The 25,122-nt window shown below is 46.6% G+C and overlaps 4 protein-coding genes across 8 annotated transcripts in view; 3 read left to right on the plus strand and 1 right to left on the minus strand.

Annotated features, from left to right (window-relative positions):
- The window catches only part of LOC134294572 (zinc finger protein 658B-like), a 139,790-nt gene extending 129,676 nt beyond the window's left edge, over positions 1-10,114 (minus strand). Inside the window, exons 1-2 of one of the 2 annotated variants that reach the window (XM_062966116.1) lie at positions 9,783-10,107; positions 1,353-6,202 (exon numbers count right to left, since the gene is read on the minus strand). In XM_062966116.1, the coding sequence (XP_062822186.1) occupies positions 4,205-5,725 (1,521 nt within the window). In that variant the 5' untranslated portion in view covers positions 5,726-6,202; positions 9,783-10,107 and the 3' untranslated portion in view covers positions 1,353-4,204. Of the gene's footprint in view, positions 1-1,352; positions 6,203-9,782 lie in introns of those variants that run through there. The other variant, XM_062966115.1, reaches the window with a different exon arrangement.
- LOC134294595 (zinc finger protein 84-like) overlaps positions 1-18,297 on the plus strand; it is a 141,539-nt gene extending 123,242 nt beyond the window's left edge. Inside the window, exons 1-2 of one of the 2 annotated variants that reach the window (XM_062966163.1) lie at positions 10,342-10,436; positions 14,771-18,297. In XM_062966163.1, coding sequence (XP_062822233.1) covers positions 15,547-16,662 — 1,116 coding nt within the window. In that variant the 5' untranslated portion in view covers positions 10,342-10,436; positions 14,771-15,546 and the 3' untranslated portion in view covers positions 16,663-18,297. Of the gene's footprint in view, positions 1-10,341; positions 10,437-14,770 lie in introns of those variants that run through there. The other variant, XM_062966162.1, reaches the window with a different exon arrangement.
- Positions 1-25,122, plus strand: part of LOC134294598 (zinc finger and SCAN domain-containing protein 2-like) — a 239,348-nt gene that overhangs the window by 192,020 nt on the left and 22,206 nt on the right. The window lies entirely within an intron of this gene.
- Positions 1-25,122, plus strand: part of LOC134294568 (zinc finger protein 850-like) — a 256,756-nt gene that overhangs the window by 47,282 nt on the left and 184,352 nt on the right. The window contains exon 1 of one of the 2 annotated variants that reach the window (XM_062966107.1): positions 10,336-10,436. The exons of the other annotated variant lie outside the window; for it this stretch is intronic. The gene's annotated coding sequence lies outside the window, so the exon portion shown is untranslated. Of the gene's footprint in view, positions 1-10,335; positions 10,437-25,122 lie in introns of those variants that run through there. 2 annotated transcript variants of the gene reach the window in all.

A 25,122-nucleotide genomic window follows, 5' to 3' on the forward strand; every position in this document is an offset into this window, starting at 1 on the left:
GTCCTAGGGAGGAGGGAGGGAGCTTGTTTTCTGCTGCCCTGCAGACTAGGACACAAGGGAACAATGGCTTCAAACTACAGGAAAGGAGATTCCACCTGAACATCAGGAAGAACTTCCTCACTGTGAGAAGGGCTGTTCGGCAGTGGAACTCTCTCCCCGGGGCCGTGGTGGAGGCTCCTTCCTTGGAGGCTTTTAAGCAGAGGCTGGATGGCCATCTGTCGGGGGTGCTTTGAATGCGATTTCCTGCTTCTTAGCGGGGGGTTGGACTGGATGGCCCATGAGGTCTCTTCCAACTCTACTATTCTATGATTCTACCACTGGGCTCCCACCATGTCTGAGCCTCTGTCAACTCCCACTGGAGCATTGCAGCACACCAAAATACCTGGACTCTGCTCTGATGTACAAGAAACACTCAAGAACGGAAATTGGAAGGTTGGTGGACAGAAAAAGAGACTGAATGATGGGCTTAAAGCCAACCTGAAACCTGTGTAATAAACACCGAGAGAGAACTGGGAAGCCCTGGCTCTTGAGAGCTTCCGCTGGAGGTCAGTTGTGACCAGCAGTGCTGTGGAATTGGAAGAGGCATGAATTTAGGGCGAAAGGGAGAAGTGTGCCAAGAGGAAGAAGGCATGCCAAACCAACCCAGACCGGGACCACCTTCCATCTGGAATGAGATGCCCTCACTGTGGAAGAACGAACATGCGGGTCAGGAATAGGAGGGCTCCACGTGTCCACCGCGAAGACACTACACTTGAAAGGCCATCATGCTTGCACAACCAGGGATCCCCTAAGTAAGTGAAGTGAGTAAGGGCTCTTCTTCAGAAATATTTGGGTGGCTCTGGAAGCCTTGATTCACCCTTTCCTTCTTTCAGCTTCTTCCTTCCTTCCTTCCTTCCGCTTCCTTTTCTACGCAGTGTGCTTTCTTTGGAGAAGAGGGGAGGCTGAACAATCTCTACGTTTGAGACTACGGCTCTGAAGAATATACCGGTGACACCAGATCTGGGTGTAAACACTATGCTTGTAACTTCTATTCAGCACGAAAAATCATACACTGTCCTGGCACCAAGCAGATCCATTCACACACACATATTCACTCACACTCCCACACTCAGCCATCTTCTCACAAAAGACTGATCCATTTCCTAGCAGAGCTAAATCAGTCCCCTGAAGAAGGAGAGGGTTTGGGGCAACCGTCAGCCAGCCACTTTCTTTCAGGATCCCAGCCACTGCCAGCTAGAAACCCTTGAGTCTGTGCTGTGCGTGTATGAGAGGATGTGACACTGAGGGGAAGCATACGAGACAAATCTTCCGCTGACTCGAAGTAGAGCAATTCACCACTCAGGAACACTGTCTTTATTACAAACAAAGAATTATTTATTGATGGTTTTTTTAGTCCAAAAAACGTAACTTGTTGCAAAGGTTTACTTCTTCCGTTTCATTTGTACATAATATAAATAATATCTTTCATTCTGTAACATCAACCACTTGACTGGAACTTTGTCTCAACAGTATTCCTTTTCCTCAGCTCTATCTCACTGGAAACTTAAACCTAACTGACTTCAGACATCTTCTCACCGGCTAGAGAACTTCACTAACTCACTCTTTTTAAAACATTCCCTCCTTTTTCATCCAGCTAGCTCTGCCCCTTTCGTGCTAGCTTCGAAATAGTTGCATTTCTACGTTACCATGGTGACACATAGCCAATCAGCAGTAGCCAACTCCTGCCCACCTTGACCACTGAATCAACATTACATAACATAGACAAAAATCCCCAATAAAATAGGGCTTTCCGTTACAGGGGACCTTCTCACAGCGACACCAGAGGCACCCCAAGCGGCCACCTTCTAGTCAAAGGAAATCTAGTATCATGCCAAGTTTTAACTTTGTGTTATTTTATTTTTTTCGTGTCAGGAGCAGCTTGAGTCGCTTCTGGGGAGAGTGCAGATGAGCTCCCTCTATCAGCCCCAGCTCCATGCGGGGAAATGAGAGAAGCCTCCCACAAGGATGGTGAAACGTCAAAACATCCAGGCAACGTCCCCTGGGCAACGTCCTTGCAGACGGCCAATTCTCTCACTCCAGAAGCAACTCAGTTTGCTCCTGACACGAGAAAACAAAAACTTTGTGTTATTAAAATACATTATAAGAGTACTCTCACTTAGTTTCTGACATGATAGATCAAATAAAATCACTGGGCTTCCACCGTTACTGAGGCTCCACTAACTCTGATGCTCCACCATCCTGTGCTTTCCAAATTTTATCTTCTATTTTTAAAGGTTATTAACTTAAAATCTGCATGAACCAAATCTTCTAACCTTCCCATTTGTGTGAACATGTTTGTACAATTTCCCAGCAAAGCGACCAGACGTGGTCTCTGAAAGCCTCATTCATCTAACAGAACTCACTCTTCCCTGAACACTCTGCATCAAAAGAACAGGAACCCTTTGGGTTCAGAACAAAAGAAGCTGACGACCAAACTTGGCACACAGAACGTGGGAGTTGTAGTTCACCCTGCATCCAGAGAGCATTCGGAAGCCCACCAATGACGGATATGGACCAAACTTAGCACACAGAACCCTGATGACCAACAGAACACACTGGAGGGGTTTGCGGGATAGACAAGGCAGTGAAAAAGAATCGATGGTGATCAAAGCAGTGAATACATGTTGTATAAAGCATAATAGGAATAATAATGTCTGAAGGAAGACAATGGAATCCAAACCCATGCCACCAACACCGAAGAAGGAAATGATCTTCAAAGGCGCTCTAGATTAAACATTAAACCCCATTTTGGGCTAAAACCAGGTCTACCCACCCCTCCAGTTTCAGCCGTTTTGACCCTTATAAATCCCCTTCTTTTTTGCAAATAAAAAATAAAAAAGAGATTAAAAGCAAGAATACAAAAAGGCAGAAATTGTATATGTTTCAACTACATGAAACTAACTACTACATGAGATACAAACTAAATCAGAAACACGCACATTAATGAAACAATTACCTCCATAGACACACAACTGAACTAGAAAACAGAAGGGGATTTGTGCCTAAAGGCCTCATTCTATCTGTTAATTTTTATCTCTCATTATTCTACTCCCTTTAGATAATATAATATAACCACACTTCTATTTCCGATTAACACTCTTCCAATGAATAAATATTACAACTGACATCTGCCCATCTTGTTTTGTCTAATTTGCAGGTCTTCATAAGCCATTCTTTTTTGCTTTGGAATAAAACATTCCTTCCATCCCTGTGTGGTGTTTCCTCACTTACCGCGGGGATTACGATCCACAAAGTAGGAACACTATTTTAATTTTAATATTTATACAGTACATTATTTTATTTCCCCCATTGCTGCTGCTTCTCCTCCTCCTCAGGGCTGCCCCCTTGTGGCTCTGGTTGCCTCTGCCAGGGAAAGAACGACGCTCTGTGAGGGAGCGAAGGAGGGAGGGCGGCAGTGGTGGCAGAAGGGCCTGGAAGAGGCGGCCACACTCCTCTCCTGCCACCGCTCCAGACGGCCGTGCCGCGAGACGTGGAGGACTCGGAAGAGGAGGGGACTTGTCCTCTTCCTCCTCCTCCTCCTCCTCTCCTTCGAGAGTCAGGCTGCCGAGGGAGAAGAGGAAGAGGATCGCTAGGAACAAGCAGCGGGGCACCCTCCAAGCCTGGCTCGTCCCTCAGCCATGTGCCCTCCCTCCCTCCCTCCTTCCCAGAGCGACGTTCCTTCTTCCCTGGCAGAGGCAGTCAGAGCCACATGGCAGGGCCAAAGCAAGGAGGCAGCCCTGAGGAGGAGAAGCAGCAGCAGAGGGCTAAATAAATAAATAAATTTCCTGCGAAACAGGGAGTCCGCAATAAGCAAACCACAAAGTAGCGGGGTAACACTGTATAGCCAATTCATATTTTAGTATCTCACAGTAACTATCCATGTTGTCATTCGAAATTGATCATCCAACATTCTCAACATATAAAACTAGTTTCCTATAATCTTAATTACTTCCAGAATGGAAGGCATTTTAGTTCGATCTTTCGACAAAACATCACATGTGATGAAATGTCACAACTTTGAGCTTGCATTTCCAAAATTTGCAAGTCTTGCTTTTGACACTCTGGTGTCAATTAACAACATTCTCTCCAGGGTGAACTCTATGATGTCTATGTATAATGTTATTCCGTGAAAAGCTCTGTCCACACACCATGCATTTCAACGGTTTCACCCCATGTGAGTCCTATGATGTGAACGTAGACCTGAACTACGAGCGAAGCTCTGTCCACACTCCAGACATTTATAGGGTTTCTCCCCACTGTGGGTCCTTTGATGTGAACTTAGGTTTCCACTTTGAGCGAAGCTCTGTCCACACTCCAGGCATTTATAGGGTTTCTCCCCAGTGTGAGTCCTTTGATGTGAACGTAACTCTGAATTGTGAGTGAAGCTCAGTCCACACTCCAGGCATTTATAGGGTTTCTCCCCAGTGTGAGTTCTTTGATGTGAATGTAAAGTTGCAATCTGAGCGAAGGTCTGTTCACATTCCAGGCATTTATAGGGTTTCTCCCCAGTGTGAGTTCTTTGATGTGAATGTAAAGTTGCAATCTGAGCGAAGGTCTGTTCACATTCCAGGCATTCATAGGGTTTCTCCCCAGTGTGAGTCCTTTGATGGGAACGTAAGTTTCCCTTCTGTGTAAAGCTCTGTCCACACTCCAAGCAGTTATAGGGTTTCTCCCCTGTGTGAGTCTTTTGATGTGAAACTAGATTTCCCCTACGAGCGAAGCTCTGTCCACACTCCAAGCATTTATAGGGTTTCTCCCCAGTGTGAGTCCTTTGATGGGAACGTAGTCCTGAACTATGAGCAAAGCTCTGTCCACACTCCAGGCAGTTATAGGGTTTCTCCCCAGTGTGAGTCCTTTGATGGGAACGTAGTCCTGAACTATGAGCAAAGCTCTGTCCACACTCCAGGCAGTTATAGGGTTTCTCCCCAGTGTGAGTCCTTTGATGTCTACGTAGAGTTGAACAATCACTGAAGCTCTGTCCACACTCCAAGCATTCATAGGGCTTCTCCCCAGTGTGAGTCCTTTGATGTAAACGTAGCCCTGAACTATGAGCAAAGCTCTTTCCACACTCCAGACAGTTATTGGGTTTCTCCCTAGTGTGAGTCCTATGATGTGAACGTAGACCTGAACTACGAGCGAAGCTCTGTCCACACTCCAGGCATTTATAGGGTTTCTCCCCTGTGTGGGTCCTTTGATGTGAACTTAGGTTTCCACTTTGAGCGAAGCTCTGTCCACACTCCAGGCATTTATAGGGTTTCTCCCCAGTGTGAGTCCTTTGATGTGAACGTAAGTCTGAACTGTGAGTGCAGCTCTGTCCACACTCCAGGCATTTAAAGGGTTTCTCCCCAGTGTGAGTTCTTTCATGTGAATGTAAAGTTGAAATCTGAGCGAAGGTCTGTTCACATTCCAGGCATTTATAGGGTTTCTCCCCAGTGTGAGTCCTTTGATGGGAACGTAGTCCTGAACTATGAGCAAAGCTCTGTCCACACTCCAGGCAGTTATAGGGTTTCTCCCCAGTGTGAGTCCTTTGATGGGAACGTAGGCCTGATCTATCAGCGAAGCTCTGTCCACACTCCAGGCAGTTATAGGGTTTCTCCCCAGTGTGAATCCTTTGATGTGTCTTCAGCTTTCCATGCTGACTAAAGCTTTTTCCACAATCGATACATTTATATGCTTTCTCCTCCATGTCAGCAGTGTTATGTATATTTAATTCCAATAAGAACACTTGATTCTTGTTTTTCCCTTTCTGATTACTCACAGCAGTGGGTTCAAATTACAGGAAGGTAGATTCCATCTGAACATTAAGAACTTCCTGACTGTTAGAGCTGTTCAGCGGTGGAACTCTCTGCCTCAAAATGTAGTGGAGGTTCCTCTGGAATCTTTTAAACAGACGCTAGATGCTCATCTGTCAGGGGTACTTTGGATTTTCCTGCACGGCAGAGGCCTGGACTGGGTGCCTCATGCAGTCTCTTCCGACTCTATGGTTCTACTCTATAATCCAAAGTGAATGTAGGAATTCAGCAAGATCAGACCCTTGAGAGGAATCCTTTTTCCTAGAGGACTGGTTTCCTTACTACACTTTGGTTTCCAAATGCCTTAATATTGACTCGAAGCTGGTTTGTTTCCCATCATGGCAGGGGTGGCTCCAGAGAACTCTCAAGTCCTGGTCAAGAAAGAAGAAGCCAAAGGTTAGACATGAAGCCGCATACCTCTGGCTCAAGGCAAACAAAGCGAAAAAGGAAAGAAGAAAGGAAAGATGGAAGGGAGGAAACACAGAAGGACAGGATAAGAGAAGGAAGGAATCATAGAAGGAGAGAACTGAACCCTTTTCCAATATTGGAGGGCCACACCCATTTCATTGGGTCAGACCCAAACGTGGTTAAAGGAACAGAAGGCAGGCAGGCAGGCAGAACTCCTTCCATTATTCAAGGGTGTAACATATTCTGGATCATGGGTTTCCGTGAATTACCAGGATTGTGCTAAATGCTCAAAGGAACAAGGATTTCTTTATTGATTACGTCATTATCTCCCCTGCCACAGGGACTCCCCACTCTGCTTCCTCAGCATCTCAAAGGGTCACTCCGGCCACATTTCCCAAATGAATCTTCCAAACTAACAAGGACCTGCATTCCTAACTGGCTAATTCAAAGCCATGTTGTGGCTGACCAGGAGGAGGAGCCGGGTGCTTCTCCCTCAGCGCATCTGCCAGTGGTGAAGCATGAGCTTGCCCTCCCTCAACTGCAGCCTTGTTGCCCCAAGGAAGCTTCTGGCCCTCCCACCCCTGTGATCTCGGCCCAAAGGAGGAGGAGGAGGAGGTGGAGAAGAGAGAGGAGGGAACAGGGCAGCCTGAGAGGGAAGGAAGGAAGGAAGGAAGGAAGGAAGGAAGGAAGGAAGGAAGGAAGGAAGGAAGGAAGGAAGGAAAGAAAAGGGGTTTCCATGCAGAAAGACCTTTGAACCCTCTCCTGCCCAGCCCACACATTCCTGGGACTAGCGCCCACCCTGCCCACTTTTTGTAAAGACCTAAAATCTTGTTTGTTCCAATGTGCCTTTGATTGATTCAGTTCACTAAATGAATGGATCTCTCTAGCCATAACTTAATTCTCGGCCCTTGCACTTTACTATTGTCCCTGCCCTGGATTTGTACTGTACTAATCTGATTGGCCCTTCCAGCCTTAACTTATCATCTGCTTTGCCATCAGCCCTGCCCTCTTAGCTGTATTGCACAGGCCTTTCCCTTACCCCAGCTCGGAGTTTCAGGGCCAGAAAAGTAGATGGAGGAGGCAACAGAATGGTTTGCCCCAAGGCAGCATTCTTGCACCGACATTATTTAACATCTTCACGAATGATCAGCCACTACCACCACTCACAAAGACCTCCAGCTACTACAAAGAGAACCACCTGAAGCCTAACCCTTCCAAGACACAAGTGTGTGCTTTCCACCTACGTAACTGTGAAGCCAACAGGAGACTGAAAGTTACTTGGGAAGGCCAAGAGCTCGGACACTGTTTCCATCCTAAATACCTTGGTGTCACCTTAGATCGAACACTAACATATAGGAAACACTGCATGAACACCAAGCACCAAGTAGCTGCACGCAACAACATCCTGTGGAAACTTACTGGCAGCGCATGGGGTGCAGACCCACAAGTAATAAGGACATCAGCCCTGGCCTTGTCTTTCTCAATTCCTGAGTAAGCCTGTCCTGTCTGGCACAAGTCTGGCCATGCGAAGCAGGTGGACAAGGCACTGAACGAAACATGCAGAATCATCACAGGATGCCTTAAACCCACACCTGATGATAAACTCTACACCTGGCATTGCCCCTCCTGACGTGCGATGGGAAGTTGCTGCTAATGGTGAGAGAAATAAGGTTGAACATTGTGAAAGCCACCCATTGCATGGCTATCACCCTCCTCCCACCAGACTCAAATCAAGGAAGGGCTTCATGAGAACCACCACTCCTCTTGATGTTCCTCCAGCAACAGCAAGGGTGTCCCTCTGGGCAGCTAAACCAGGCAATGCCAACTGGATGGCCCCCCACGAGGGTCTTCCTTCCTCCAGGGCCAAACCAAGAATGGGCAACTTGGAAGTCCCTGAACAGACTCAGAAGCGGATTGGGCAGATCAAAAGGGAACCTGGCAAGGTGGCACTCCCTGGAGGAATCCTCCCCCTTGTGTGACTGTGGAGCAGGACAAACAACTCCGCATTTGTATGCTTACCCACAATGTCCTGCCTCATGTATGGAGGAGGAGTTGTTTAAAGCTACAGACAATGTGCTTGCTGTTGCCTGCTTTTGGTCTAAAACTATTTAGCTGCATGTGATTTCTTTTATTTCATCACTTTTAAATGTATTTATTATGCAATGCTTTTGACACAAAATAAATAAATACTGCGTATTACAGGGAAAACCAGCTGATCCCTAATCCATCTAAAATACAGACGTGTGTTTTCCATCTTAAGAACAGACAAACATCTCGAGCTCTGAGGAATATCTGGGAAGGAATCCCACTGGAGCATCGCAGCACACCCAAATACTTGGGAGTTACCCTGGGCCATGTTCTGACTTACAAGAAGCACTGCTTAAACATCAAGCAAAAAGTGGGTGCTAGAAATAACATTGTACAAAAGCTGCCTGGCACAACCTGGGGATCACAACATGACACAGTGAAGACACCTGCCCTTGCGCTTGGCTACTCTGCTAATGAATACGCATGCCCAGTGTGGAATACATCTCACCACGTTAATACAGTGGATGTGGCTCTTAATAAGACATGCCGCATTATCACAGGATGTCTACGCCCCACACCACTGGAGAAATTATACCGCTTAGCCGGCATCGCACCACCTGACATCCACCGGGAAGTAGCAGCCTGTTCGGGTATCAGCCAGCATGCCATTGCCTTAAATCAAGAAATAGCTTACTACAATCTACAGAGATACTCGCAGGAACACCTCAGCAAGCAAGAGTCCAAAAGTGGCAGGCTAAAACTCAGAACCTTAATCTGTGACTGAGGCCGGATGAGAGAATCCCCCCTGGGCACACAGAAGACTGGGCGACTTGGAAGGCACTGAACAGGCTGAGCTCTGGCACCAAGAGATGCAGATCCAACCTTAAGAAATGGGGCCACAAAGTGGAGTCCGCGACATACGACTGTGGAGAAGAGCCAACCACAGACCACTTACTGAGCACAATGGAGGACCATCTAAGAGCAACATCAGAGGCACTCCAAGTCCGGGCTGTGGCGCAGATGGTTAAGAGCCAGACGCAAGAGATCCCTGCTGATCAAAAGAAAGGCCAAGGGTTCGAAGCCCATGTCGGATCTCCCTCCCTTGTCCTTGACCGTCATCCAGAGAGCACTGTCAACCCAACCAAGGGTGGATCTGGACCAAACCTGTCGCTGATGATGGGATTTGCAGTACCTTCACTGACACTGTGACCCCCACTGAGAATGGACCGGGACCAGACTTGGCCCAGAGAAGCCCCTTGACCAACAGAAGATCCTGCAGGGGTCCCTGGGGATGGGCCTTGGTTTGGGGAGTTATAGTTCACCTGCAGCCAGAAAGCACCGAACCCAGCTGAGGTGAGATCTGGACTACACTGTAGCTGTGCAGGCAGGCCTGGTTTAATATCTATCTTGTTTGCTGTGTCATAATAAAATAATAATAATAACAGATCTCTATTTACATCCTTCTCTTCTCCCTCTCGGAACCCGAAGCGGCTGACAAGGTATTTCTCCACAGACCTCTCTCTCTCTCTCTCTCGGCCTCTCCGTCCTCTTCCTTCCCGCCTCACAGACACAGACCAGGCCTCAGGCCAGGCCAGGCGCCGCCATCTTCCTCCTCGTCCTCCTCCTTCCCCGGAGCCCGCCCTCGCCCCCTCCCATTGGCTGAGCCCGGGACGCCCCGCCCACCGGAGGACCCCCATTGGCTGCCTGCCGCTCCCCCTCCTTTGATTGACAGGCGGGGACGGGCCTGCCGTGTTCCTTCCTTCCTTCCTTCCTGGGAGTTGTAGTTCAGGGTGTGGGGAGACGGGCCCGGTGAGCCCGGGAGGTGTGGTTCCCCCCCCAGACCCCCCGCGAGAAGGAGAGAGAGAGACCCACCGGGCAGGAAGGCGCGTCCCTCCCTCCCTCACGGCGCCGCCTTCTCTCTCGGCCGCCATCTTCCTCCCTCTCCGCCCACCGAAGCCCCGCCCTGCCGCCCGTCCATCAAAGCAGGGCGGCGCACGCAGCCAATGAGGGCCTCCGGTGGGCCTCATTGGCCAATGGGAGGAGGGCGAGGGCGGGCTCAGGAGAAGGAGGAAGACGAGGAGGAAGATGGCGGCGCCTGGCCTGGCCTGAGGCCTGGTCTGTGTCTGTGAGGCGGGAAGGAAGAGGACGGAGAGAGAGAGAGAGAGAGAGGTCTGTGGGGAGAGGGAGGGAGGGAGGGGGGCTCGCCTGGGGTGCCCGGGGGGGAGGCGGGGGGGAGGGGAGTGTGAGCCAGGCCCGTCCTCGGCTGGCGGAGGGAGGGAGGACTACAACTCCCAGGATGCCCTCCTCCCCAGACGGGTCTGCACAGGACGCCTCACGGGCCTGAAGGTCTGCTCCAGTGGTTTCCCTTCATCTGATTATCCCGTTATGTTTACATTGTCCGTCTGCTCTGTTGTTTATGTAATCTCAATACCTTGTCAGCCGCTTTGGGTCCCGAGAGGGAGGAGAGAGGATGTAAATAGACTATTATTATTATTATTATTATTATTATTATTATTATTATTACTACTACTATTGAACCAGGCCTGCCTGTACAGCTGACCATATTGGGTCTCTGTGACAAGCCTGGTCCAGGCCTGACCTCATCCGGGTCCCCTCCTTTCTGGCTGCAGGTGAACTGCAACTCCCAAAACCAAGGCCCCTTCCCATTGACCCCTGCAGGATCTTCAGTTGGTCAAGGGGCTCCTCTGTGCCAAGTCTTGTATAGCATTATGTTATTTAACTGTTGTAATGTTTTATTTTTGTATTATGGTGTATTGGCATTAATTGCCCGTTTTGTAAGCTGCCCTGAGTCCAACGTGTGAGAAGCGCAGGGTAGAAATAATGTAAATAAATAAAATAAGTCCAGTCCCAGTCCATTGCCAGAGGGGGTCACAGAGTCAGTGAAGGTACTGCAAGTCCCGTCATCCGTGGCCAGTGTGGTCCAGATGTATTTTTGGTATGTCCCTCTCAATGGTATCTATGGCACTCTATCTAGGGCTGGACGGCCCTCTGTCGGGAGGGCTTTGGTTGTGTCCTCCACCCTCTCTATGTCTCTCCCTCTCAATGGTATCTATGGCACTCTATCTAGGGCTGGATGGCCCTCTGTCGGGAGGGCTTTGGTTGTGTCCTCCACCCTCTCTATGTCTCTCCCTCTCAATGGTATCTATGGCACTCTATCTAGGGCTGGGCGGCCCTCTGTCGGGAGGGCTTTGGTTGTGTCCTCCACCCTCTCTATGTCTCTCCCTCTCAATGGTATCTATGGCACTATCTAGGGCTGGATGGCCCTCTGTCGGGAGGGCTTTGGTTGTGTCCTCCACCCTCTCTATGTCTCTCCCTCTCAATGGTATCTGTGGCACTCTATCTAGGGCTGGACAGCCCTCTGTCGGGAGGGCTTTGGTTGTGTCCTCCACCCTCTCTATGTCTCTCCCTCTCAATGGTATCTATGGCACTCTATGTAGGGCTGGATGGCCCTCTGTCGGGAGGGCTTTGAGTGTGTCCTCCATGTGAGAAGGCGGTTCGACTAGATGGCCTTTGGGGTCCCCTCCTGCCCTGGTAGCCCTTGATTCTATGGCTCTCTTTCTCTCATTTAACTGTCTAATGCAGGGGTCCCCAAACTAAGGCCTCCAAGGTCATTTACTTGGCCCCCACCCTCAGTTTTATAATATAATATTTTTATATCATTTTAAATAATATAATATATAATATATAAATATAATGTTGATAATAATATTATGTTATACAATATAATAATACTAATAATAATACCATGTAATAATATTAATTAGATGTTATATCTATATATATAAAAGAGTGATAGCATCACGGCGACTCACAAAACAACAAAAGTACAGGCCCCGCAACCTCGAAATTTGACAACACAACCCATCATCCATGCCTCCAGGTTGATACAACAAAAAGAAAAGAAAAACAAAGTCCTAATTAGAGGGAGAGCAATAATTTTTTATCCAATTGCTGCCAGTTTAGAGAGCTAATCTCTGCCCACTTCGTCTCCTAGCAACCAACTCCTAGCAAGCCAAGGGACAGCCAGGGTTCAGTTAGGGGACAGGCAGACTTAGGCTATCTAATTTGCACTGGATTATATAGCAGTGTAGACTCAAGGCCCTTCCACACAGCTATATAACCCATTTATAATCTTATATTATCTGCTTTGCACTGGATTATCTTGACTCCACACTGCCATATAATCCACTTCAGTGTGCATTTTATACAGCTGTGAAGAAAGGGCCTCATATCATCCAGTTCTAAGCAGATAATAGAAGATTATCAATAAACAGTAGACTCTCACTTATCCAACATAAACAGGCCGGCAGGATAAGTGAATATGTTGGATAATAAGAAGGGATTCAGGAAAAGCCGATTAAACATCAAATTAGGTAATCGTTATACAAATTAAGCACCAAAACATCATATTATACAACAAATTTGACAGAAAAAGTAGTTCCATGCTCAGTAATGCTATGTAGTAATTACAGTAGAGTCTCACTTATCCAACACTCGCTTATCCAATGTTCTGGATTATCCAATGCATTTTTGTAGTCAATGTTTTCAATATATCGTGATATTTTGGTGCCAAATTCATAAATACACTAATTACTACATAGCATTACTGTGTATTGAACTACTTTTTTGCCAAATGTATTGTCTAACATGATATTTTGGTGCTTCATTTGTAAAATCATAACCTAATTTGATGTTTAATAGGCTTTTCCTTAATCCCTCCTTATTATCCAACATATTCGCTTATCCAACGTTCTGCCGGCCCGTTTATGTTGGATAAGTGAGACTCTACTGTACTGTATTTACAAATTTACCACTAAAATATCACAATGAATTTAAAACACTGACTACAAAAACATTGATTATGAAAAGGCAGACTGCGTTGGATAATCCAGAACATTGTATAAGCGAATGTTGGATAAGTGAGATTCTACTTTAATATGAAATAATTACTGGGATAGAATAATGCAGAACAATATAATCTCTAAAACCAGGACAGTAAATAAACAAGGGAATTCCACACAGGAAACAATCAGGGCCAGCTAACACCTCCCAACAAAGTATTCCCATCATCAAAGTCTGGCAAATCCTCTGTTTTCTCAGGGCCACAGACAGTAGAATCACATAAAATATCGCAAACAACACCACTCTGAAAACAAGGGAATTCCAGACAGGGAACAATCAGGACCAGCTAACACCTCCCAACAAAAAATTCACTCAGGGAGGAAACAGCCAGGCTTTAAAGCTGCAAGGCCATTACATCCTAATCATTTTTCCTAATTGCAGCATTCATACTTGCCTCCAACAGACAAAAAAACCCAATCAGAAATATTGTATATTCACAACCTTTAGGAAATAATATCCCCTGATGGCGCAGCGTGTTAAAGCGCTGAGCTCCTGAACTTCTGGACCGAAAGGACGCAAGGTTTGAATTGGGGGAGCGGAGAGAGCTCCCACTGTTAGCCCCAGCTTCTGCCAACCCAGAAGTTCAAAAACATGCAAATGTGAGTGCATCAATAGGTACTCCTCCGGCGGGAAGGTAATGCCGTTCCATGCAGTCATCCCACATGACCTTGGAGGGGTCTACGGACAACGCCGGCTCTTCGGCTTAGAAATGGAGATGAGCACCAACCCCCAGAGTCAGATATAACTGGACTTAATGTCAGGGGAAAACGTTTACCCTTGACCTTAACTACCACCAATTCCTCAATACTTTATTTCCCAGACCACCAGACTTCGCCACAGCAACGCGTGGCCAGGCACAGCTAGTAATATAATATATTTAAGGGTAAAGGTTTTCCTCTGGTGTTGAGCCCAGTTGTGTCCGGCTCTGGGGGTGGGGGGGCTCGCCTCCATTGCTGAGCCGACGAAAGAGCCAGCGTTGTCCGTGCCTCCGAGAGTCATGTGGCCACACGCAGTAGTACCTATTGATTTACTCACGTTTTATGTTTTCAAAGTGCTAGGTTGCCGGAAGCTGGGGCTAACAGCGTGAGCTCACCCCACTCCCCGGATTCAACCACTCACCTTTCAGTCCGGAAGTTTAGCAGCTCAGCAGTTTAACTCACTGCACCACCAGGGGCTTCTTCATTATAATATATTACAATTACTATACTATATTATATATTATTTTTATTATTATAGTGTTATATTGTATTCGTATATTATGTTATTATTATCAAATAATATAATATTATATTAGATTTCTTTTTCACAATATACATTATTATTATTTTATCATAATATAATGGTATAAGTATCCTATCCGATTTGTCATCGATGCACTCATTTCGGCTTCACGCAAATCTACCCCTATACAACCCTGTGCTTTGACCAAAGTCAAATTGTAATCATGATATAATATTAAAAATAATTATAATATTTTATTATATATTATTGTATTCTTTTTATAATATTATACTATTATTTTTATAACATATTTTTATATTTTCCCTCCTCCCTCCCTCCCCCCTCCCTTTGGCACACAGCAAACAGAGGAATTGATCAGCAGCTGAACAGACTGGAGAGAGAGAGAGAGAGAGAGGGGGGGGGGTCTGGGGAGAACTGGCCCTGATTTAGAGGAGTTGTAGGGACTGGGATGTATAGTTCACCTGCAATCTAAGAACTGCACTCTGAACCCCACCAATGATGGACCTGGAACTCACTTGGCACACGGAACCCCATGTAACTCAACCTACTGGAGGAGTTGGAGGGGACAGACTCACCATGGTGGGAGTTGTAGTTCAGCCTACAGCCAGTAAGCACACTGGACCCCACTCGTGATGCATCAAGAGCAAACTTACCCAACATACAAACTTGGAAGTATTGATGGAGTTTCTGGGGGTTAACTTGGCATGATGGGAGTTGTAGTTCACCCACAATCTTATGAGTTTTGGACAATTAAAACACTGACTTTGTGATCTTGCTGAATTCCTACATTCACTTTGGATTATAGAGCAGAACGGAAGAGTCGGAAGAGACTGCAGGAGGCACCCAGTCCAGGCCTCTGCCGTGCAAGGAAAGTGCAAAGTACCCCTGACAGATGTGCATCTGGCCTCTGGTTAAAGGATTCCAGAGGAGCCTCCACTACATTTTGAGGCAGAGAGTTTCACTGTCGAACAGCTCTTACAGTCAGGAAGTTCTTCTTAATGTTCAGATGGAATCTACTTTCCTGTAATTTGAACCGACTGCTGTGAGTAATCAGAAAGGGAAAAACAAGAATCAAGTGTCCTTATTGGAATTAAATATACATAACACTGCTGACATGGAGGAGAAAGCATATAAATGTATCGAATGTGGAAATAGCTTTAGTCAGCATGGAAACCTGAAGAGACATCAAAGGACTCACACTGGGGAGAAACCCTATAACTGCCTGGAGTGTGGACAGAGCTTCACTCAGAAGGGACACTTACATTCACATCAAAGGACTCACACTGGGGAGAAACCCTATAACTGCCTGGAGTGTGGACAGAGCTTTACTCAGAAGGGACACTTATATTCACATCAAAGGACTCACACTGGGGAGAAACCCTATAACTGCCTAGAGTGTGGACAGAGCTTTACTCGGAAGGGACAGTTACATTCACATCAAAGGACTCACACTGGGGAGAAACCCTATAACTGCCTGGAGTGTGGACAGAGCTTTGCTCGTAGTTCAGGACTACGTTCACATCAAAGGACTCACACTGGGGGGAAACCCTATAACTGCCTGGAGTGTGAACAGAGCTTTGCTTGTAGTTCAGCACTACGTAGACATCAAAGGACTCACACTGGGGAGAAACCCTATAACTGCCTGGAGTGTGGACAAAGCTTCACTCAAAGTTCAAGCCTGCGTAGACATCAAAGGACTCACACTGGGGAGAAACCCTATAACTGCCTGGAGTGTGGACAGAGCTTCACTCGGAATGGAAGCTTACATACACATCAAAGGACTCACACCTGGGAGAAACCCTATAAATGCCTGGAGTGTGGACAGAGCTTTACTCAGAAAGGATACTTACGTTCCCATCAAAGGACTCACACTGGGGAGAAACCATATAAATGCCTGGAGTGTGGACAGAGCTTTACTCAGAAGGGAAGCTTACATACACATCAAAGGACTCACACTGGGGAGAAACCATATAAATGCCTGGAGTGTGGACAGAGCTTCACTCAAAGTTCAAGCCTGCGTAGACATCAAAGGACTCACACTGGGGAGAAACCCTATAACTGCCTGGAGTGTGGACAGAGCTTCACTCATAGATCAGACCTACGTAGACATCAAAGGACTCACACTGGGGAGAAACCCTATAAATGCCTGGAGTGTGGACAGAGTTTTACTCAGAGTTCAGGCCTACGTAGACATCAAAGGATTCACACTGGGGAGAATGGTATTAATTGACCCCAGAGTGTCATTCTAACAAGTAGAAAAGCAACTCTTGCACATTTTGGAAATTCAAGCTCAAAGCTGGGACACTTCATCACATGTGGTATATTGTAGAAAGATTGAACTAAAATATGTTCCATTCTGGAAGTAAACAAGGTTACATGAAACTAGAGTTTTATATGCTGAGAATGTTGGATGATCAATTAGAATGAAAGCATGGGTAGTTACTGCGAGATACTCAAGTAAGAATTGGCTGTACACAGGGATAGGAGGAATGTTTTATTCCAAAGCAAAAACAATGGCTTATGAAGACCTTCAAATTAGCCACAACGAACAAACTGACAACAACAACATGGGCAAATGTCAGTTGTAATAGGTATTAATTGGGCGAGTGTTATCAGAAATAGAAGTGTTGTTATATTATCTAAATTGAGTAGAATAAAGAGAGATAAAAATTAACAGATAGAATTAGGCTTTTAGGCATGTATCCCTGTCTGTTTGTTAGTTCAGTTGTGTGTCTGTGTAGGTCACTGTTTTGCTAGTGTGTTAGTTTCTGATTTAGCTTTGTATCTCATGTAGTAGTTAGTTTCATGTTCAGTTGAAGCATTATAAATTATTTCTGCCTTCCTTGTATTGTTACTTTTAATTTTTTATTTCCAAAAAATAGGGTGATTCATAAGGGTCAAAACGGCTGAAACTGGAGGGGTGGGTAGAAATGGCTGACTAATCGATTTTCTGTATTTGAAAACAAATTGTAATGCTTAGAACCGCTATTTTGAATTGTGATGCATGTTAACTATATAACTATATAAAATTGATTATAGACATATAATTGACACTGAATCAGACATGGATACAGTAAATTAGTCTTGATGTATCAAGGGTGTGTGTGTGTGTGTGTGTGTGTAAGGAACGGGAGTGTTTGTGTGGGTGCTTGTGAAGAACAGAAGAAACAGGCCTCAAAAGAAAATGGAGTCCACGCAAAGTCTGACATGGGATGGACTTGGTGGGTGAAGCAAGGAATCAGCAAGGCGTCTCTCACCTGGCAAGACGGAACGAGGGTCCAGGAAGGCCTATCCGAATAACCACGGGCAATGAAGTGTGCAGCTGGCACCCCATACGTCATGCAGCCTGAGACTGAGCATGTTTTGAAACCAGGCCGTAAGAACAGAAGGAACCGAAAGAAGGACGAAACTTTAGGCCAGGGGTCCTCAAACTTTTGAAGTGGGGGGCCGGTTCACGGTCCTTCAGACTATTGGGGGGGCTGGACTAGGATGAAATAGTCCAAAATTAGGACTGTTGTTGTTGTGTGCCTTCAAGTCATTTCAGACTTAGGACAACCCCAAGTCTAAAGCTTAGGACAGGGGCCAGGTCAATGACCTTGGGGGCCGCATCTGGCCCACGGGCCTTCGTTTGGGGACCCCTGCTTTAGACTATCAAATGCAGGGGCCTCAAAGATCCAGCACGCTTTCCGGAACCGCCGAGACCACGTCTGTCGGGAGAACGTGATCACCTCTTCCGAGCAGGGCCTGTGCGTGAGAATATGGATGTATGGGTCTGCGTGTGGGTGAGAGCTCTCTCGGGATGTGATTTTGATAGGATTGTGATGTGATTATCAATAAATGTTACAATGAACGTGTTAAAACCAAATTTGGTCTCTGAGCCTCATTGATCCATCACGATTCCCTAAGCACTCTGCATCCATCAAAAGAACAGGAACCCTTTTGGTTCATAACGGACCAAGAGGTGTCATCCATAAATAAGATAAGATACAATAGAATAAGTAATACTTACCCAATGCTCCCATGAAAACATGCCCACAGATGGCACCAAATTCCAAAGCTCTGGATGAGCTCACCCAGCGGTTTCATGTCGTTGTCCAATAACATGGGGGAAGGAATCGAGCCTTGCGGCACCCCACAAGCCAAAGGCCAAAGGTCCGAGCAGGTGTCCCCCAGCACCCCCATCGGGCGCCTCTCAGGGTCCCCTTTGTCCCTACAAAGCAAAGCCAAAGGGGTCATCAGCCCCCAAAAAGCCATGTCATTGAGAGTGAACCCTACAAAACCCCACAATGGCTGAAGGGCCGAGAAGGTGTCCCCCAAAATACCTCCAGGAAGGACCAGACCGACTTCTAGACGGTGCCCCCAAGTCCCATTCCCACGAGGCATCCCAGAAGGAGACCGTGGTCTACAGTATTGAAGGCCAAGAGCTCGAACACTGTTTCCATCCTAAATATCTTGGTGTCACCTTAGACCGAACACTAACATATAGGAAACACGGCATGAACACCAAGCACAAAGTAGCTGCACGCAACAACATCCTGCGGAAACTGACTGGCAGTGCATGGGGTGCAGACCCACAAGTAATAAGAACATCAGCCCTGGCCTTGTCTTTCTCAACTGCTGAGTGAGCCTGTCCTGTCTGGCACAAGTCTGCCCATGCGAAGCAGGTGGACATAGCACTAAACGAAACATGCAGAATCATCACAGGAGGCCTTAAACCTACACCTGATGATAAACTACAAGTTAGCTGGCATTGCCCCTCCTGACGTGCGATGGGAAGTTGCTGCTAATGGTAAGAGAAATAAGGTCAAACATTGTGAAAGCCACCCACTGCATGACTATCAGCCTCCTCCCACCAGACTCAAATCAAGGAAGGGCTTCATGAGAACCACCACTCCCTCCTCTCGATGTTCCTCCAGCAACAGCAAGGGTGTCCCTCTGGGCAGCTAAACCAGGCAATTCCAACTGGATGGCCCCCCACGAGGGTCTTCCTTCCTCCAGGGCCAAACCAAGAATGGGCCACTTGGAAGTCCCTGAACAGACTCAGAAGCGGAGTGGGCAGATCTAAAGGGAACCTGGCAAGGTGGCACTCCCTGGAGGAATCCTCCACCTTGTGTGACTGTGGAGCAGAACAAACAACTCCGCATATGTATGCTTGCCCACAATGTTGTTTAAAGCTATCGACAATGCAGGCACTGTTGCCCACTTTTGGTCTAAAACTTATTAGGTGCTTGTGATTTCCTTTATTTTATCACTTTTAAATTTATTTATTATGCAATGCTTTTGACACGAAATAAATAAGGCAGCTGAGGGGTCCAAGAGAACCAAGAGGGGCACCCGCCCCCGCCTAGGTCCCTCTGCTCCTCCCCTCCTCCCCACACGAGGAGCGAAGAAGACTCACCGGGATGTGGACCCAACCGGGCGACACAGGTACAGGCTGAAAACGCAATGGGCAAGGAGCAAGAACCACGAGACAGAGAAACAGCAACTGCCTTCCTTCCTGCTGTGAACGGGAAAGTGAGCTTCCCAAGGGAACGGCCTTCAGAGGGAGATGCTGCAGCGCATCACAAGGGTCTCCATGGCGCCCCCTGCAGGCACGGAACAGCCATCCAGGGAGGGAGGGGGGAGGGAGGGAGAGTTCCCTTGATGGGCAGGACGGGAAAGCCTTTGGAATAATTTATAATAATAATAATATAATAATAATAATAATAATAATAATAATAATAATAATAATAATAATAATAATAAAAACATTATAAAAAGAATAAGTCCCGGTGGTGAAGTGTGTTAAAGCACTGAGCTGCTGAACTTGCAGACCGAAAGGTCCCAGGTTCAAATCCCCGGAGTGGAGTGAGCACCCACTCTTAGCTCCAGCTTCTGCCAACCTAGCATTTCAAAAACATGCCAATGTGAGTAGATCAATAGGTAGTGCTCCAGTAGGAAGGCCGCATGACCTTGGAGGTGTCTATGGACAACACCGGCTCTTCGGCTTAGAAATGGAGATGAGCACCAACTCCCAGAGTTGGTCACGACTGGACTTAACATCAGGGGAAACCTTTACCTTTTACTATAAAAAGAGTACAATAATATATAATAAAATATTATCATAAGTATTATATCATAATTGTAATTTGACTTTGGTCAAAGCCCAGGATCGTATATTTTGGTAAAGGGTAGATTTGCGTGAAGCCCAAAGGAGTGGATTGACAACAAATCGGGTAGGATAATTATAATATTGTATGATATTATAATATTATAATGATCTTATCCTATCTGATTTGATGTCAATAATATAGTCATAATCATATGATAATATAATAATTGTAATATATTATAATGACATGATATACAATATTATATATTATAAAATAATAATGCAATGTAGTATAATATTTTATAACTATATCATATCACACTTTAACACTATAATAATAAAATAATAATAATATATAATACTCAAATATAACAATTCTATTATAATATAAAATATATTATATTATAAAATAATGACGTAAGGCTATGGAAGGAAAGGGGGCTTCGCTGGGATCTCATGCCGTGGCCGACCATCACGAAGGAAGGAATTCTCATTTATTGTAAGTGTTATATTATTATATAATATAGTATAGCATTATAACTTTGTATCGTTATAATATGATGATTATATTGTAGTATTATTATATATTATTATACCCTTATATTATATTATTATCACATAGTATTATAATATTATTATTATTATATAACAATGTATTGTAACACTATAATAATAATAATAACCCGGCGTTGCCCAGGTTCTTTGACCAAGTCAGTCTTTCCCTGGTCCCAAAGGCCTGAGGTTGTGGCTGAACTCCATCTCCCAGGACCTCCCTCGGTGGCGGAAGAGCGTGAGGCGGGGCGAGTGTGCTCAGAGGATATATATATATTTACCAATCTTATTCTTGTTAAAAGACTGCAACTCCTGGGCATTCCATCGCATTCAGGCAGGGCATTGATTCTGGATGGTAAATCCGCCAGAGAAGGCCCATAACCCTTTTGGTAAGGATTTTCTGTCAGGAAAAACGACCCCAAAACAGCAAAGCATCCAAAAACAGGCAGAAACGGGATCCTTCGAGTTGAGCATCCAGCTCACAGCAAGCAGAGCGTGAAGTGCCATGTGGCTGGCAAGAATGGAGAGCGTCCTTTGGAGGCAAAGATGCCGGGTTCTCTCTAAGATTACAAAAGGTTTCTTTACCAGAAGAATAAGAACGATGGCATTTCTCAAGAGTCCAGAACGGGTCCGCGCTCCTCTCACTCGGCCCATCTCTTCATGTGCTGGTACAGCTGTACCAGAAGCTCCAACTTTATTTTCTTTCTGCTAATGTTTGCAGTCATAGGGCAGGCCACCTGTCCATCATCATTAAGTTTGGTTCCGCCCATTGTTCAGGGCTCTGGGAGGGAAGGAGCCATTTTTAGGTCAGTCTCACTTAAGGAAGCTCAGGTATAGGACGTAGACCAGCTCGTCCCATAGAAAAGCTTCATATCTCAAGAACATCCGGGGATATAGAACATCCGAGGAATCAGAAACAGAAACTCCAGGGGAAAGGTCCCAAAGGTTCTGGCTAAGAGTGCACAGCCTCTCAGCCTCACAGTTCCCGAGGGAAACAGCCCTAAAGATTCCAAAGAAACCTCAGAGAGGGAACAGCACCATAGATCCACGAACCTGGCAGCCTTCAGGTCAGCAGCCCAACCTTCAAGTCACAAGGCTTTAATCCACTAGGCCATGGGGGCTCCTGATAATTATGATATAATATAGTAATTATTATAATGTTATATTATATATTATTATATTCTTTTTATGATATCATATTATTATGATTATTATATATTATGATAATGGATTTCCGGTCCTGCCCCTCCTCTGGTCCATGGAGCTCTTCCTCCCCCCCTCCCTCCCTCCCTCCCTGGATGGCTGTTCCGTGCCTGCAGGGGGCGCCATGGAGACCCTTATGATGCGCTGCAGCATCTCCCTCTGAAGACCGTTCCCTTGGAAAGCTCACTTTCCCGTTCACAGCAGGAAGGAAGGAAGGCAGTTGCTCTCTCTCTCTCAGTTCTTGCTCCTTGCCCGTTGCCTTTGCAGCCTGATGCTGTGTCGCCTGGTTTGGTCCGCATCTCAGTGAGTCTTTTTCGCTCCTCATGTGGGGAGGAGGGAAGGAGCAGAGGGACCTAGACCGGGGGAGGGTGTCCCTCTTGGTTCTCTTGGATCTCTGAGGGGCCTTCAATGCCGTAGACCACGGTCTCCTTCTGGGATGCCTCGTGGGAATTGGTCTTGGGGGCACCGTTTAGCAGTCCTTCCTGGGGGTGTTGTTGGGAGACACCTTCTCAGCCTGGCAGCCATTGCTTTGTGGGGTCCTGCAGGGTTCAGTCTCAATGACACGGCTTTTTGAGGCCGAATGTGTTGTCGAAGGCTTTCATGGCCGGGATCACAGGGTTGTTGTATGTTTTCTGGGCTGTATAGCCATGTTCTAGAAGTATTCCCTCCTGACGTTTCACACACATCTATGGTAGGCATCCTCAGATGGGGCCCAATGACCCCTTTGGCTTTGCTTTGTAGGGACAAAGGGGACTCTGTCTCGGCCGGAAGGAGGCTCTTCCTTCTGGAACCGAGGCCTCGTCTGGGAAGTGGTCAGAGTCCCAAACAGGACAGAATATTGTTATGATTGTTGAGCCTCGAACTCCCAAGGAATGCAACTCAGCCTGGCTGCATGCTTTATCCCTCGCGCCACTCAGCTCTACGGTGAAAACGCCCCCTGTTGGGCTGAAGAGGCCGCGTAAGGGGGGGGGGGGCTCCTGACGTCTGTGATGTCTCAGGGACCCTCGAGTCATGACCCTGCAGCCATTATGGATCAGACTGAAGAGGATATGGGGTTTGTGCCAACTCAGCAAGATTCTGCTCCTTTCCAGATGTCCCCTGTTGACAGTTTTAGACCAAAGTTAATCACAAAAGCCCTTGAAACACAGCCTGGTCCCCCGGAGAGTGCTCCTTTTGATGGGAGATTGCTTGTGAAAACATTCCGCTCTGAGAAGGCGAATAGGAGGAAAAGCGCGAGATTAGCGGAGAGAGAGGACACTAATTAAACCGATTCCCTTGGGAGTTTCCAGGGAGGTTTGCATCTGGCAAGTTGTTGTCTTCAGTCCGTTTCCCTCGGGAAAAGGTGTTCAGGCACCTGGTTTGAGGGGAGATTCGAAGTCCCATAAAAGTTCTGCGCACAGGCTGGCCATCGCGGTGTCAACTTGTCAGTTGGGAAACGAACATCGTCTCTAGTTCCTGCAGCGCACTACTCTCGAGTAGACCGGGCGTTGCGTCTCGTCTCCCTGCCAAGTCTGGACTGCGATTCAGTTCCACCACGACCAACTTTGCCTTGCCTTGTTATCCTAGCCTCTGACATTGAACCTGGGACTCTTGAAAGACCTTGCTCATTTCCCCACTCAAACTGCTTGGAAGTTTGAGTGTGTTTCGGTTATTGGATTTAAAACTTTGAACTCTAATACTGGACATCTAACTTTATATTATTGGACTATATTTGACCTTTCCTAAAAGGACTATTGCTGGACTAAATACTCTGCTTATTTTTGTTTGACTCTTTTATTTCCTTCATAAAGATATTAGATTGTTTATTGGCTTCCGTGTCTGGTTCCCAGTGCTCTCGCAGCTTAGAGGCGTCACAACGTCACAATAGCATAAGCGAGTGAGTAGCTCTTGCCTCCTATGCAGTGGCTCCTGACGTCACGATACAGTGGTCCCTTGCTTTTCGCGCCCTCGCTGTTGCACGTTTTTAAATAAACACTAAAATAATAGTATAAATCATAAATTAATATTATAAATCCCTCCTTCTACTTCCTTCCTAAGGAGAAGCCTCGGGAAGGGAGAGAAGAAGAGGCCGAAGCGGCTTTGTTTTCGCCTCACAAGGCAGCGGCATGAGTGCGCATGCGCGTGCTTGAGAGGCGAGGAAGGGACAGAGATGGTAAACAACACAAATATAGCATCCCTACTTGGCGGATTTCCACTTTACTCGCGTGGTCCTGGAACGTAACCCCGCGATAAGTGAGGGAAGACTATAGCATAAGCGAGCAGGTAGCTCTTGCCTGCCACTCAGTGGCCACAGAGCGAATTGCACCCTCCACGGAGGCTCCTCCTCCTCCTCCTCCGCGAGCCTTTCTTGAGGGGAGGGGGGAGGGACACCTAGCCTGACCCTCTGCCCAAACTGCAAAGAATGACAGGAGGGTCCAGGCTGCCCCCTCTGTGCTGGGCAGGGCTTCCAGAGGCGGGATCCCGCCCCTTTCTCAGCCAATGGGGGCCCTTCAATCCTCCCTCCCTCCCTTTCTCAGGGGGCGTGGCCAGGAAGGAATATCATTCAAGAAGTCACGAAACGTGGAAGAAGGGCTAAACAGTCATTCATTCCTTTGGTGGTATATTTGAGTAGGCAGAGCCTGAACTCTTCCTGACTGTTTTACATTTTTGATGAGATAAATAAACAAAACAGACCCTTCCACTATGCAACAAGATGGAAGTACCTCACATATTTAAATGTTGGCAGTGGAGGGCCAGTCAAACAAAAGGTTCCCTTACGTGAAGGTTTCTGCAGGCACCACTTCTTTCCACCTCCTGCTCAGGCCCTGAACTGGTGATTGGCAGCTCTGACGGTCTGGATGAGGG

This window comes from Anolis carolinensis, unplaced genomic scaffold (assembly GCF_035594765.1).
Source record: "Anolis carolinensis isolate JA03-04 unplaced genomic scaffold, rAnoCar3.1.pri scaffold_17, whole genome shotgun sequence".
NCBI classification, from domain to species: domain Eukaryota; kingdom Metazoa; phylum Chordata; class Lepidosauria; order Squamata; family Dactyloidae; genus Anolis; species Anolis carolinensis.